The sequence below is a fragment of the Pinus tabuliformis genome, chromosome J (assembly GCF_031772625.1).
Source record: "Pinus tabuliformis cultivar Carrire ecotype Pingquan chromosome J, CPIR1, whole genome shotgun sequence".
In the NCBI taxonomy this organism is placed as follows: Eukaryota; Viridiplantae; Streptophyta; class Pinopsida; order Pinales; family Pinaceae; genus Pinus; species Pinus tabuliformis.
This window is the reverse complement of record NC_142295.1, coordinates 960,238,767-960,254,519: the sequence shown is the minus strand read 5'-3', so window position 1 is coordinate 960,254,519 and position 15,753 is coordinate 960,238,767. Positions and strand designations below refer to the sequence as shown.

Below are 15,753 nucleotides of genomic sequence, written 5' to 3'. Positions count from 1 at the left end.
TTATTTTTGGCATTGCACAGATTCACATACAATGATACTGACTTGACTCATTAATAAATTTGATTATTTTGATATTCCACAGATTAAATAGGAGGAAAGTGTGTTTTTCTTAGTGTGAGGATTTTCACAGTTTATTATAGTAATGGGTGAGCTTTTTTAAGATTGAACTGTGTTTGTATTTTTATCTTTTAAAACCTCTTTTCTATATTAAAAATGATAATAATGTGTCTTCCATTACAGGAGTTTATAGATTTTTATTAGAATTTTGTATATAAAAATAATAATAATCTATGTTCCATAACAGGAGTTTATAGATTTTTATTAGAATTTTCCATTATGGGAGCCCATAGATTCGAAACACAAAAGCAGAGAAGAAATAATATTTAAATCTGCATAACAGGTTATTAGAATTTTCCACTATGGGAGCCCATAGATTTGTTTCGAATCTAAAGTACACAAAAGCAGAGAAGAAATAATATTTAAATCTGCAGAGTCCATGAAATGGATATGTACCAAAGAAATGAAATTGATATGTACCAATGAAATGAAATTTAATTTCTTCATCAACCATTTACAATATTGTGATCGATAAGTGTGCCTGTCACAAGTTTTAGTTTAATCATTTGTATGGGTGGAGGAAAAGAGAAATATCTTGTATGCACAGAAAAGTTGAAATATGAGAATGATTAACAACTTGAATTTCCGGGAAACTGTCTCTTTTTCCATTTCTGTCAACCTTTTGGCAATGCAATAACAATGGAATAAAAATTGCATAAAAAGTTGAATAAAAATTGAATAAAAAGTTGAATAAAAATTGCAGGTTTAAAGAAAGAATCAGTATCAGAAATCTGAAATCTAATCTAATACTTTGCTAATATATTGATATAAGTTTCATCATAGACATCTTTTAATACTTTGCTAATATATTGATATAAGTTCTATCATAGAAATCTTCCAATTGCAGCTGAAGTCAAAATCAGTATCAGAAATTTAAGATCTAGTCTAATCCTTTGCTAATATATTGATATAAGTAATTTTAAATATAATTGCAGAAATCTAGGGAAGAAATATAGGACATGGTCAGTTTTAATTAAGGTGATCTTTTTAGGATCTGTTTATATCCAGCCAGATACGAGCACTAACGATCTAGTATTTTAACAAGAATATTATAGGTATATTTTGAAACAATTTGTTTTATTTATATGTTTTAAATTTAAAAATTATTTAGGTAAAAAATTTTAAAATAGTTTAATTTTAAGATTTTTTTAGAAATTAGTATAAATTATTTTAAGCAATGATTTAACATGAATCAAGAGGGATCAAATTTCTTCACTTGCAATCAAATTTTTTTACTTGCAATTTTTTTAGAGTGTAAAATATAAAGTATATTTTTCATTGTTTAAATTGTATTTTTTAATGCCATACAGAATATATATAGGACCAAATAAACTTTTTAACCATAAAAACTTAATGTCTCCATTATATATAATTTAGTTAAATCTCTTGTTGAAATATTTTTGAATATAAGGTTTAAACTTTTTAACCATAAAAACTTTATTTTTTCATGATATATAATTTAGTTAAATTTCTTGTTGAAATATTTTTGAAAAGCATAAGGTTTAAACATCTTACTCACACATTTTTTTTTAACTTCTAATTACTTTACAACATACTTTTTTTTTTTTTAATTTTTTTACTATGACCCACAATCATATTTTTTTTAAGTAGCACATGTCAACTCTACTTTCTTTTTTTTAACTGTAACGGATATAATTTATTAATGAGGTCTGGTTGGGCCTAAGCCTAATCAACCATTTTTACACAGCTTTTCCTTACATCTTTTCCGCCATTAAAAAGATTCCACATGCCTAAGAAGTCTGAAATGCCTGGACGTTACACTAGAGGGTACCTCCCAGAACTCTACTCATTATCCGACATGATGACAAGATTTGCAGTGGCTTTAGCTGGAATCCACTGGAGGTTCTGGCGCGTGATGAGTTACTATCCATTGTAGGCTTTTGTTTTCAGATTCAGGCTGTTACCATCAGTTGATGTCAAAGCTGGAGTCCTCCATCCGAGCCCAATCTGAGTGCAGAAGCGTCGACAGAGTACTAACCAACAGTGTCCATATGAGAAGTCCTCCATCCGAGCCCAATCTGAATGCAGAAGCGTCGACAGAGTAGATACCAACAGTGTCCATATGAGTGCCATGGTAAAGTGCATATAACACCTTCAGTATCAGAGGTAGAAAGACTTGGCAGTAACAATGAATGGCTCCTCTGTTCCGATATCCTTGACGATGCAATTGCAGGGCCGCCGTCTTTATCAAGCAGCTACCACACAGTCTGATTGTTTTAAAGATGGAGAAAGGTCCCCAGATTTACCTGTGCACATCATGCTATACACTGTTACAGTTGATGTGCCGAAATTGTCAGTCATAATCCTCTCAAAATTGTTCAATATGTTGTAATCCATGCTTCTTGCTTCTTGTTCAATTCTGCCCTTGAGTTAAGGAATACAATATGAGGTAGCGTTGTTGTCATTGTTGTTGAGTGTTCCCGGTGCTAAGAGACAGCCTTTGTTTGCCATTTCGTCCGCCTCACTATTCAGACTTCTGAGGATATGGTATATTTTGAAGGAAGTGAAATCTTGCAGAATTAGCTTTAACCTTTTCAGAGACTTGTTGAGAATAGCATTGTTGAACTGGTCGTCCAAGATGATCTTCTTAATGAGAATTTCGGAGTCTCCGAATGCTTGGCATTCTTTGATGCCTTTATCCCGAACTATTTGGCAGGCTTTTGTGAGAGCAAGGAGCTCTGCCTAATTGTTTGTGCGAATACCGAGCCCCCAGCAAAAGTGGACTTTTCTGGGGTTATCTAAGAAGTAGATGACTCCTCCAGCTCCCGCAACCCCAGGATTTCCTTTGGAGGCACTGTCGAAAAAGATTGAAGTTGTGTTTTGGATCTTCCACCAGGTTTGAAAGGCAGCTTCAGGTTCTCTGATTTTCCAAGATGGAGAGGGGAGGGGAGGGGGAAGGGAACGGGCTTTGCTTATGGGATGAGGGCTATGAAGGTTCAGCCAAGCCTTTTCAGAGGGGAGAAGGGAGAAGTCAGAATTTTGGGAATGCAGGAGGACAGTTTCGATAAGAAGAGCTTTTGCAATTGAGGCAGATTTAGCAGGAGAGCGTGAGGAATTGTTGAAGATTAAGTCATTCCGGGCAAGCCAGATTTCCCAGCATACAAATTTGGGAATGGAGAGCCAAATGTGAAACCACAGGGATTTATTGGGGATGTTTTGAGGGTAATATTGAAACCATTCAGAAAATAGATCAGCCACAGAGCTGTGATGGGGAGGGGAGGCGGGCAGTCCAAGGAGAGTTAGTTTCCAAACTTCTTTGGCAAAATCGCAATCAATGAACAGGTGGGAGGCTGTTTCTCCAGAGTTTCTGCACATTGCGCATCTATGAGGCCCAGCAAAATTTCGTTTTGACAAGTTATCCCCTGTGAGCTGTTTATTCTGCATGAGGATCCAAAAAAAGAAGTTAACTTTGGGTAGCCCCTTGGCGCTCCATACCTGTTTCCATAGCGATGGCATTCTCAATCTATCTTTTTTGGTCTGCAGGGCAGAATAACCCAAAGCTAACGTGTAAAAACCGGTATCACCCCACCCCCATCTGTCTGCGCTGTTGTGGTGGACCGGCGCTGCGTTTGAGAGCAGCGATTTGGTATTGGAACTGCGCCGACACAGGTGGGATCGCCCAGTCGATCCAGTTCCCTTTACTATCCCAAGCTGAGATTTCATTCAGCTTTCTTATACCTGCTCCGTGGAGCCAATCTCTGAGATCCCGGATTTCTTCGTGGGAGTTAAGAGGGGGGTTGTTCATGATGCGGTCTTTCCAGAGAAGGATCTTCTCCCCATTGCCCAGAATGCGGTACAAATGTTTCCTGAAACTGCTGATGCTTTTCCTACAGAGGTTCCAGGTGTGTGTGCCTGCGAGTGTATTGTTTGCTGACAGGTGCCTGAGAGAGATCCCCTGCGCGTATTTGGAGGTGAGCATTTCACTGACCGGGTGTGAGGGATCTGAATATATTTTCCATAGGAGCTTGCATCCAAGTGATAGATTAGAAAGAGCAGGGTCTCTGATCTGTAGCCCTCCGTCCAATATTGGCCGCTTGACTAGTTCCCAGTTTGCCAAATGCATTTTATTGTGATTGCCTCTGCCTCCTTTCCAGAGAAAGTCTCTCAGGAGACAAGAGATCTGTTCCATAATGTGTTTCGGGGCCAGAAGGAAAGAGGCTTGATATATGGGGAGAGCAGATAAGACGGATTTAAGTAAGATAATTTTCCCTCCCTTGGTTAGCCAATAACCTCCCCAGGAAGTGATCTTGTCTTTAATTTTGCTAATGATGCCATGCCACAGAGATCTGTTGTTGACTCCAGATGTGAGGGGTAAGCCGAGGTATTTGATGCTGTCCCAATGGGCGAAGCACTCAAATCCAAGGGTCTGGGCTATGATATTGAGATTGTGTTGGCTTACATTCCATCCAAAGATCGAACTCTTTCTGTCATTTATCACAGCTCCTGAAGCTCTGCAATAACTTTTTAGCACAACATCGAAATTAGCTGCTATTCTAGTAGAGGCTCCGCCTAGGAGAAGGGAGTCATCTGCAAAGAGAGCATGATTTATTGGCTTTAGAGCATTTGCAGTTCGGATTCCTGGGAGATCACCAGAGTTCATTTCTGCAGCCAGCTTCCTGCTAAGAGAATCAACCATGAGAATATACAAAAAAGGTGAGAGTGGACAGCCTTGCCTTAGTCCACGATGAGCTTGGAAGAAGGATGTTGGGCGGCCGTTGACCATGGGGGCTATCCAAGGGTTTGAGATGCATGCTTTGATGAGATTGATAAACTGAGGAGGGAAGCCGAAGGATCGGAGGACTTGGAGAAGAAAAGAATGGTTGACTCTGTCGAATGCATTAGCCATGTCAAGCTTGATCAGCATCCCCTTCTCTTTCCTCTGTTTGCTGGAGTGGATAGCTTCCTGCACTTGAATGATGTTGTCCAAGATGTGTCTGCCTTTGACGAACCCCCCTTGGGCATTGGATATTAGTTTGTCAAGAAGGGGTTTGATTCTATTTGCAATAATTTTTGACAAGATTTTATATGAGGCGTTGCATAGAGAGATGGGCCTAAACCTGCCAAAAGTTTCCGGATTAGCCTCTTTTGGAATTAGAGAAAGGAAGGTGGAGTTGATGCCTCCCCCAACCTTGGCTTTTCCAAAGAAACCTTGTATCATTTTCAGCAAATCTGTTTTGATGATGTCCCAGCAGACTTTGTAGAAGTGTATTGTGAATCCATCTGGCCCAGGGGCCTTATCTGATTCCATTGCCCAAATAACCTTGATGATTTCTTCTTCAGATAAGGGGTTCAGTAAAGCCTGGTTGTCCTCATGGGTGATGAGGTGGGGAATATAAGAGAGGAGATCTTCAGTATCTTCTATGCTGCCTTCATGCCTTGTGTCGTATAGATCTTTAAAATGGTTTTCAGATGCAATTTTTATTTGGTCAAATTTGTTGCAAATCTACCCTTCATCATTTTTTATCTCAGTGATGTGATTCCGAGATAGGCGGGCTTTGTACTGTCGGTGGAAAAAGTAGGTGTTTCGGTCTCCTGCTTTTAACCAAAGGCTGCGAGATTTGAGTCTCCAGTGCTCTTCTTCCCTTCTGAAAGATTGATGGATATTTCTTTGATAGGCTGCTTCTTTGTTTAAAATTTCCGGGGTGATGTGAAGCCCTTCCATACCAATTTGCAAGGTTTCCAGCTGCTGAACATCGACTTTTCTCTGCTGGGTAGAGGGGTTGGGGAGTTTCCTTAGCCACTCTTTTAAGGCTTTTTTGGTGGCTTTTAATTTTTGCTCCCACACAAAGCTTGGGGATCCGTTGATGGGGATATCCCAAGCCGATTGGATAGTATCCAGGAAGCCTGCTTTTTCAATCCAAAGTGGACTGAATTTAAAGGGAATAGGGCCAAGGTCTTCCTCAGGGGCCAAAAGGAGTTGAATTGGCTTATGATCCGAGGAGAGCTTGGGGAGAATTTTTGTTGATATGAGGAGATTTTCCATCAACAGGGAGCTTTGAATTAGAAATCTGTCCAGCCGGGCAGCGATGTGGTCAGGCCCAGTTCTGTTATTGGTCCAAGTATATTTGCCTCTCACCGGGGCAAAATCTAGGAGATCCCTCTGCTGCATTAATTCCTCTACCAAAGGCAGCAGCTGATCTCTGCTGCTGTTTCCCCCCCTTTTTTCCTTTGGCTTCATGACTAAGTTAAGATCTCCTCCCAGGACGATGTTATTTAGGGAGTGATGATCTAAGAAGACCGAGAGAGTATTCCAGCAGTCTCTTTTTTCTGCATAAATAACAGGAACATAGAGATTGAATAAGGCTATAGTTAACTTACTTTCAAGATGCTTGAGCTCCGTGAAGATCCAGTGTTGGGTCTCATGGGAGTTCAACAGGTGGAACTGATCTTCCGACCAGAGAGTTGCAACGCCTCCCAAAGTTCCCCTTGAGCTGACTTCTATGCCTTCGTTCTTCTTCCATTTAGATTTGTTGATATCCTTAAGGGCTTGCCCTTCGATTTTGGTCTCTTAGAGCAAGAGGATGTCTGAGGGTTCTATTTTCATCAGATCTTTGACCGCTTCAGTTTTTGGTTGGGTCCCCAGGCCTCTGCAGTTCCAAGAGACTATATGCATTATTTACCTGGCGAGGGATTTGGGATTCCTCCCTTGGTGGATCTTCCTCTAGTATTTCTTCCTATAGTCATCTCTATTGTGTACTACCTGCCTTGCATTTTGAGATGCTTTGCCTCCTCCTCCCTGACTGCTCTGTGGGTCTTCCTACCTGTTTTCTTCGAGGGTCTCTCATAGGTATCTTCCTCTGAGGAGTCTGAAGGTTCTGGCACTTTTTTCTTCTTTGTTATATCTGCATACGAAGGCATGGAGGGGCTGCCCTGAGGAGAACCAAGCGATGCATCTCCGCCTCCCTCTTTATTTGCCTGTGGATCTTCGACCTGTGCTGGAATGGTCAGATCCGTATCTGGGGGGTCTGAAGGAGAGGCTCCTTCGGGGATTGGGATCTCGTCCAGTTTCTGATGGGTTCCATTTTCATTGCTGGGTTTTCCTTGATTATTCCCCTTTGTGGCTCCTTTCCCAGATGCTTTTGCATGGCCCGTTTTCTGGACTGAGGTCCATTGATCTCCCTTGGGGGTGTGGCTCTGCTCTTCCGTTTTTTTCTTACAGTGTTTTGTGAAATGTCCATAGCCATGGCAGTGTCTGCATTTAAAGGGGATCTGCTCGTAATCCAGCTCTTGAATATGGGACCATCCAACCACTATGAGTTTTATTGCTTCGGGTAGTCCTTCTTCCAGATCTACTTCCACGCATATTCGGGCGCAGGAGTACTGATCTTTCCTTACAACCTGATCAATGTATTTACCAAGGGAGTTGCCGATGATTTGGAGAGATTTCTGACTCCAGCAATGCAGGGGGAGATGGGGAAGCCACACCCACACTGGAACCGCAGAAGGAACATCCTGGGTCGGGTCGAAATCTGGAGACCATTTATTTAAATATAATCCCTATGGCCCCATGAAATATGGCCCGTTCCTGAAGATGAGACTCTAGTCTTCTGCTGATTCAAAGACGAATACAAAGAAGCCTTTACCTACAAAATATGATTTGATCCCTTCCTTGATCAGAGGGATCCAGTTTCTCTTGATCCAGTCTTCAACAGATTTGGGTGATGGCCAGAGGCCGGTGAACTGCCCAATGAGCCCTCTATCGGCTAGATTCAGTGCAGAGTGACAGGTTTCTTCCTTAGGGAGGGCCACTATGGGGATGCAGTCTTTTTTCTTGACAAATTTCTGTTGTTGAGCAGATGGAGGGCGTCTGCTGCATGCATCAATCATTTTCTGAAATTCAATGACTTCAGGAGGGAGAGGGGGGGGATCCGCCTCCCCATCGCTACGCATGGCTGCCAGGAGGGCCGAGTAGCAAGGAGCAGGCGATCGCAGCATGGGGTGGCGCGGGAGCTAGGTCACCCGGAGTCTTCTATCATGTGATTGTACATGTCAACTCTACTTACCTATAGACAAACTTACACATCCCTTCATATTGAGCTATAGAACAAGCCTATCTACTCAATAATAATATATTTAATTAATATAATACAAAATATAATAATAATTTAATATTATAAAATAGCAATAATTTTTTTTTTAATTATTAAATGAATTGAAAATTATTATTAAAAACAATATTAATTTTAAAACATTAATTTAATAATCAAGTTTATAATTTTTTCAAAATATTTTTATATTAATTATAAATAAGAAGTTACAAATTTATATCTTTATGAGAGCCATGTTTTTATTTTAAAAAATAATCAATTTATTAAATTTAAAAAATACAATTTAAATTAATTTTATCAATTTGAGAAATATAATTTAAATTAATTTTACAAATTTCAATGATAATATTGTATTATAAATTTAAATTTTATTAAATTTAAATTTAAATTTTATTAATAACCATAGTATATTATAGATTTGAGGCTTCTGTGATCAACATTTTGTGTAGTGATGTCTTTGAGTCATCACATTCATGTTTTATTGTATCGACGTTTCAAATTAACCTCTGTGGTTTATCATCAGGATCATTAAGAGAAATCTCAAGAAGTTCGTGCATTGGAACGATCCGGTACAAATTGCAATGAAGAATTCAAACTTCACATTTTGCAAACGCTGCAGAGACGCCTCCATTATTCCTCCATTTTCCTGCATCAAACAAACTTGTCGGCTCCTTACATTACCATCCCAATCTTTCCTCTATTTATTTCCCCATCATTATCTGACTTTTCACACATTTGATCCTAATGATGAACCATGGAGGTTGGTTCGAAATGTTGATACAATAAAACATGAATGTGATGACTCTGAAAGACATCACTACAAAACCATAATATAATTATGCATCTCAGTTTTATAATTAAAATAACCATGCATCTCATTTTTATAATTAAAATAATTATGCATTTCACTTGTATAATTAAAATAAAAATACAAATAAAGAATGTATTATGCATCTCACTTTTATTGTATTTTTATTTGTATTATGTTTTTTAATTTGTTTTTTTTTATATAAATAATTAACATATACATTTTAAACTTAAGTATGTTCTCCCTTTAATAAAGAATGAATTGCAATTTTTTTAATTATAAAATTATAAGTTTAATGCTAAATTATATTTTTATATAATTATCCATTTTAAACTTAAGTCTCTTGTCCATGTAATGAAGAATGAATTGTATTTTTTTATTATTATAAAATTATAAGTTTAATATTCAGGCCGAGTCAAGGCCACAAATGCGTCGTCTAGTTGAGCAGGGACTCCACCACCGCTACCTCTAGTCGACTACCAATAAATCCCCATCTGCACCCACAGATCCCTTAAGAAAATCACTTTTCCCTTCTGGAAAATGGCTCAAATCCGGAGATTACTGAAACTCTAGGACCAGATTCCTCAGCCCATACAACAATGGAGATTGAGCCGGGAGGCGAAGGGACAAAAAGGAAAGCAGCAAAGCAAGCATAAGACCCCAGAATTCCAATCCAATAGCAGATAGATCCTTCAATCCCTTGCTCAAGTGCACCACACATTAGATCATGAAGTGAAACTTGATTAGTTAAACTTTGATGAGCGAGTCATGGTTGCTTACATCTGTAGTTGGGTGAAAGATGGATCGACTGATATTCTCCAGGATCAACTGGAACAGTTCCATCAGTTCAAGGAATGGGAGAAATGACAAGCATCGGCAGACCAGTAGCAGACATTAGATTTAGTACCATGGGAGGAAATATCCCCATCCCCACGCTCCGATGAAAGCCACGACCCAAGGAAAAGGGGGAGAAGACCAATGAGGGAGGTGATTCAGGAAGAAGGGGCAATCCTAGTTAATTCAGGACAAACAAATGTATTGACAAAGTATTATCGTCGCTCCACACCCTCTCTTCATCAATGAAATTGACCTCATGGAATATTTGTGGCCTCAAATCCAAAGGGAAGATGAGGTACCTAAAGGAAAGAATTCAAAAAGAGTAGCCTAATATTCTCATTATTCAGGAAACCAAGGTGACACAAGAGAGATTCAAAGAAATAGCAAGCAAAAATTAGCCATTGGTGGATTACATGGCTTTGGATGCTCGAGGCAGTGTGGGAGGCCTGGGAATACAACGGGACCTCATCTCCATTTCCTTTGATAAATGGATGGCCAACCCCTACTCCCTTATAGGATAATTTGAATGTATAGGCACCCCAGAAAAGTTCTGGCTAACGGGGTATATGGCCCCACTATGTTGGGGTTAAAACCAACCTTTCTTCTAGGATTGTGATGCTTGAAGGAAATAGTGGGTATGGAAAATTGGATTCTAGTGGGAGACTTCAAGCTCATCAAGGATCTCAACGAGAAGAAGTGGGGCATATGCCGCCTATATCAGAACTCAGGGGAATTCCAGGAAATGATCTAAGAGCTGGGAACGAAAGATGTGGAATTCAGGAATGGAACTTTTACCTAGAACAATCAGCGAGGAGGTAAATTCCAAATAGCCTCAAAGTTAGATCATTTTCTTATTTTTGACAACATTTTATTATAGGATCTGTTCTTCCAGGCTGAGATCCTCACATGCATAGGGTCCAATCATTGGCCTATAAGCCTTGAGATCGACTTGTGAATTGCCCCTTGGAATAGGTCGCTTCCCTTTGAATCCTTTTGGCTAGACAACCAAATCTATTACCCAAAATTGAAGAATGGTGGAGTGCCTCAAGGGCTAGAGGGAGAAACTCGATGGAAACATTTCAATTCAAAATCAAAGAGCTCAAGGGAAAAATCAAAGCCTGGAACAAGACAAATTTTGGGAACATTAATCAGGGGAATTGCCGCTAGGAGGACGCCATGCGATCCCTCCAACATCAGATAATATTGGAAGGTCGGACAGAGTATCACATAGCTCAAGAGGGGGAAATCCTCAATGCCTTAGAACAGAGTCATAAGTAGGAGGAGATTTTGTGGAAACAAAAATCACAAGTGCAATGGCTACGGGAAGGGGAGCGAAATATGAAAATTTTCCACCGAACTATGATCAAGCATAGACACTTCAATAATATCTTCTCCCTTAAGGACCAGGAAGGGCGTCGTTTGGTCTACCACAAGGATATCTCCGAATAATTGATCTGGCACTTCCAGTCCCTTTTCACGGAACCGGAAGCAGACAGACAACAACAAATTCAACAAAACATTTCTTCCCTCATCTCGGAGGAACAAAATACAGCCCTCATGTGAGAAATAGCCCTAGAAGAAGTTGAGGGAGTGGTGAAGGCCCTTCTGACAAACAAGGCACTAAGCTTGGATGGGTTCACAATTCAGTTCTTCAAGGGGAGATGGAACTTCTTAGGGGAATAAATCTTGGAGATTGTGGAATACTCCCAATACCAGTGGTTATGGGTGGGCCTGAATGCAACATTTCTTGCCCTCATCCCCAAGAAGGGTGAAGCCCTGGATCCGAGCGGGTTCCACCCGATCGCCCTATGCAACGTCATCTACAAGATTCTTTTAGGGATCCTGGTTAGAAGACTCAAACCCTTGTTGAAGACTATCATAGGACTAGAGAAAATCGATTTTGTTGAAGGTCGGCAGATATTGGATGGAATTCTAGCAGCCCATGAGGTAACGCATACCTCAACATCAACACACACTCCAGGTATGATCATAAAGCTAGATCTCTCTAAAGAATAAGATAGATTAAATTGGGAATTTTTGGTATCTATCCTTGCAGCGTTCGGATTCTCCTCGGCTTAGATCAAATGGGTCAAATCATTAATAACAACATCATTCTTCTCAATCTAGGTGAATGGGGCACCCTCCCGACCCTTTCGAGGATTGCGAGGGCTTAAGTGAGGTGGACCTTTATCCCCTTTCCTTTTCATCATTGTTGTTGAAGGCCTAAGCTTCCCAATCAAAGTTGCAGTTGTCTATGGGCATCAGAATATCCCATGGAACCCCACCGATAACTCATCAACAATTTGTAGATGACAACATGTTGTTTTGAAATCCATCACTACGAGAGGCAAAGAAAATTAGTGAGATTCTAGAGACTTTCCAATAGGCATTAAGTACCCAGATAAATGGAGAAAAGTTGGACATATACTTCTTCAATACTCATCCATGAGTCTGAAATCACCTGGCTAGAACCTTGGGATTTAGAGAGGGAGTGCTTCTCAGTACTTATCTAGGGGTTCCCTTGGTTTCCAATTCCCTTAAGCTTACAATCTGGAAAGAGGTGTTGTCCCATATTGATAAGAAACTTTCTAGCTGGACATTCAGGGCTCTTAACTCAGTAGGGTGGTTGGTTTTTTTGAAATCGGTTCTGCAGGCAATCTTGATATCTTAGCTCTCAGCATTGCCTACACCCAAAAGCATCTACAAATAATTGACAGCAAATTTCCGAAAATTTATTTGGTCCGGGACGCAGATCGGGAGAAAATGGGCATTGGTGGAATGGGATAAGTTGTGTAAACCAAAACTCCAAGGAGGCCTAGGCCTTAAAGACCTAGAGACCTTATCCCAGGCCCTTAGTGCCAAGGTGTGGTGGCATTGGATACAAGGGGGACATGAGATATGGAAACAAATGTGGAATGCCAAATGGGGTCGAGAGACAATCACAGCCCCTACAAGAACATCTACACCTCACAAATGGATCCTCGATTTAGAACCAGGCTAAAACCCAGCAAGCCTTCATCCAAACTCATGGATTTTGGGAAATCAGGAATGGTGGCAGCACCAGAATTTGGAGTGATTGTTGTATGCAGGATCCTCGACTAGGTCAAGACCAGGCCTTCTCAGCGGTCAGGGATTTCACCTCTCCGCTAGGAGCGGAATTCGTCAAGGATTTATGGAAGGACTCACTCTTGGAATCAAAATGGAGGGAATGGAAGACCTCTGAGGATTGGCCCCCTCAGATTCCCCACAGGGCATGGGAGGGCCTCCTTGAAACTCTACAACAATGACCCATCCTCAACAATGGGGAACCAAATAAGTTGTGATGGGGATACAGGACCCAAGGAATGTTCACCTTAAAGGAAGCCTACTCCCTCCTGTCGACAGAAGGAAATCCGGAGCCAAAATCCATATGGAAACGAATATGGTATTCTTGCTTGTGGCCCAAAGTGTTGTTCTTCCTATGGTTAGCAAGGTTGGGTAAACTTTTAACATGGGACAAAATAAGAAAGAAAGGCTTCAGTGGACCATCATGTTTCCCACTATGTCACAATGAGGAGGAAACGATAGACCATCTCTTAAATTCATGCCCAAAGGCACTGGAAGTCTAGGGGAATCATTTGGAGCTATTTGGAGATTCGGACAAGTCTGTAAATAGCATTGGGGAAACCATAGAAATATGGCGACAGTCCCTTTTCAATAACCCTATTGTTAACAAAGTATGGTGCCTCTCACAGGGTTTAATACTATGGAACATCTGGAAAGCAAGGAACAGAGTGATCTTTAATTCAGAACCTTTTCATCCCCTTAGTGTCTAGACAACTATCAAGCACAACATCCAAGAGACTAATGGGTGGAGGAAGATTGGAAAGCGGAGGGATGGGAGTGAGCCATCCTCTTGATGTTAGGTATATCTCAAAATTCCTATATCCCTCCTCCTCCTCAACATTCGCAATCAAAGAAGGTGTCCTCAATCATGTTCAAAAGCCCCCCACCGGGATTCCACAAACTTAACTTTGATGGAGAATCTAAGGGAAACCCTGGGAAAGTGGGCCTTGGGGGAATCATTCATAATGACAAAGGGTGGACTACTATATTATATGCAGCTTTGTGTGGACACAATACAAACAATGTGGCAGAGTATCTTGCCCTGGATAGAGGATTACAGATGGCCAAGGATCTCGAAATCATAAAACTACACATCGTCGGGGACTCTCATATAGCAATCTCTATGGTTCAGTGCCTTATCAATGACTCACCCCTAGACAAGGTAATTAAAAGCTGGAACTTTGAATTGATAAGGGAACACATCCAATCACACCTCTCATCTTTTGATTGTGTGATGATGGAGCACATTGATAGAAAAGGTAACAAGGTAGTGGACCTCCTCGCAAATCGAGGTTGTGACTTACAGGGATAGGAAATGTAGCAAGAATGGCCTCCCTTCGACAGAGATAACCACCTAGAAGAGTTGCAGAAAATAGTGGAGGAGGAGGTTGTTTCCCCGATGGGGGTGAGAATTGAGACAAACATGGTTGTCAAGCCCCATGTGGAGTGACAAACGGGCCGGAGGGGTGGGTCATACCTCCAGGCCCCCTCATACCATGTGAAGGAGGGAATGACATACATGGACATTAGCACTCAGACGTATGAGTATGTACGATGTCTTGGGAAAAGGAAGCGACAACAGGTTGATAAGCAAGATAAGGAAGGTGTTGGGATTTCAATTCAGTGCTCAAGTTTGGTGGCGGAACTATACTTGGCCTCCTGCTCGACAGTGAAAGCGGCATCGAAGGCATGACATAATTGATGGTTTCTTGATTTTCTTTGGGAATTGTGGTTTGTTGCATATAAAGGAGCCCAATTCCTAGTTTTTCTCAGGCCTTGCAAGGCTCGACTGTGTTGGCAGGTGCGGTGTGAAGGAAAATGCTATTTTTTATTCATTTGGGGTAAGGAACGTCTCTATAAAAGCTAGCAATGTCATGGTGAGGACGAATTTTAGTAGGCGTCTTGTTTTTGGAGAACTATCATCCTGCTGATAGCAGACTCTATACAATGGAGTGATTGGTGTGGCAAGGAATGTGATGGAGATGCTAATGGTATTGCCTTAAGTTCAGTTTGGTGGGCGTGAGGACAACAATTCACTGCAGCAGATGGGGTAGCACATCCGGCAGAATTGGGTGTGATTGGATGGCGACAAATGTATCCTAATCCTTAATGAGGGTGATCTAACCTCCCAGTGCAGCCAAGGATGCGGAGGGAGGAGGCCCTTGTATTGGAAACCATGGTGGATGGAAGTGGGAGTAAACTGGTGGGTAAGGCTCGGGGTAAATATTCTAGAGCATGCAGAGGGCGGGGTAGTAGACTTCGCAGTAGTCGACAAGGTGGTCAAAGTCAAGGGCAGTTGAATCAGCGGGGCAGTGGTAGAGGCACGAAGACACCCTGCACTAGTAGCAGTTCGTGGACTCTTGGCTTTTGGAGAGGTGGTGGGTGCAGGAGGGCTTAGACAACTACAAACAATGGTCGTTGTGACACCTTAGACCCACATGGATTGCAACATTGTTGCTTGGAAAACTTTCAAGACCTAATCCAATCCTCGGTGGACAAGGTAGATGTGGCAGAACTAATTAATCGAGAAAAGCACGTTGAGATGATGGCTACACTGGAATGCATGCATCATTTCTAGTGCTAGGTCAGGGAGTGAGTGGTGGTAGTCTGGTAGGGACAAAACCATCTAGCGGAGAAAGTGGAACAGCTGGAGACTTGGATGGCACAATTCGAAGGGCACATTCAGTCCACCTTTCGTCCTCTGCTTCCTCCAATAATTGCTCCAAACAACCCAACTTCAATCACCTCAAACGACTAGTATGTCCTCTGGTTTTCTTTATGTTTTGTTTTTCTATTAGAGCCTATGGCCCTCTCATT

General features: G+C 41.2%; 2 protein-coding genes across 2 annotated transcripts; one reads left to right on the top strand and one right to left on the bottom strand.

Moving 5' to 3' along the window:
- Positions 1 to 2,044: 2,044 nt before the first annotated feature.
- Positions 2,045 to 5,386, bottom strand: LOC149230013 (uncharacterized). The gene is made up of 4 exons (XM_089381179.1): positions 3,668 to 5,386; positions 2,911 to 3,516; positions 2,669 to 2,820; positions 2,045 to 2,345 (listed from the first exon to the last, which is right to left on the bottom strand). The coding sequence occupies exons 1-4, from the start codon at positions 5,384 to 5,386 to the stop codon at positions 2,045 to 2,047; spliced, it is 2,778 nt and encodes a 925-aa protein (XP_089237305.1).
- Positions 5,387 to 10,598: 5,212 nt separating this feature from the next.
- LOC149230012 (uncharacterized) lies at positions 10,599 to 13,118 on the top strand. The gene is made up of 3 exons (XM_089381178.1): positions 10,599 to 10,646; positions 11,548 to 11,778; positions 12,921 to 13,118. Exons 1-3 carry the CDS (start codon positions 10,599 to 10,601, stop codon positions 13,116 to 13,118), a joined length of 477 nt encoding a protein of 158 aa, XP_089237304.1.
- The last annotated feature ends 2,635 nt before the right edge of the window (positions 13,119 to 15,753 follow it).

Excerpts from the sequence above, each read along its gene's own strand:
- LOC149230013 (XM_089381179.1), bottom strand. The coding sequence starts at position 5,386 with ATGGAATCAGATAAGGCCCCTGGGCCAGATGGATTCACAATACACTTC. Across the intron at positions 3,517-3,667 it reads AACAGCGCAGACAGATGGGG|AATAAACAGCTCACAGGGGA; the intron begins GTGGGGTGATAC and ends ATCCTCATGCAG. Across the intron at positions 2,346-2,668 it reads CTCAACAAGTCTCTGAAAAG|ACTGTGTGGTAGCTGCTTGA; the intron begins GTTAAAGCTAAT and ends TAAAACAATCAG.
- LOC149230012 (XM_089381178.1), top strand. The coding sequence starts at position 10,599 with ATGTGGAATTCAGGAATGGAACTTTTACCTAGAACAATCAGCGAGGAG. Across the intron at positions 10,647-11,547 it reads CTAGAACAATCAGCGAGGAG|TGGTTATGGGTGGGCCTGAA; the intron begins GTAAATTCCAAA and ends TCCCAATACCAG. Across the intron at positions 11,779-12,920 it reads GAATTCTAGCAGCCCATGAG|GATCCTCGACTAGGTCAAGA; the intron begins GTAACGCATACC and ends TGTTGTATGCAG.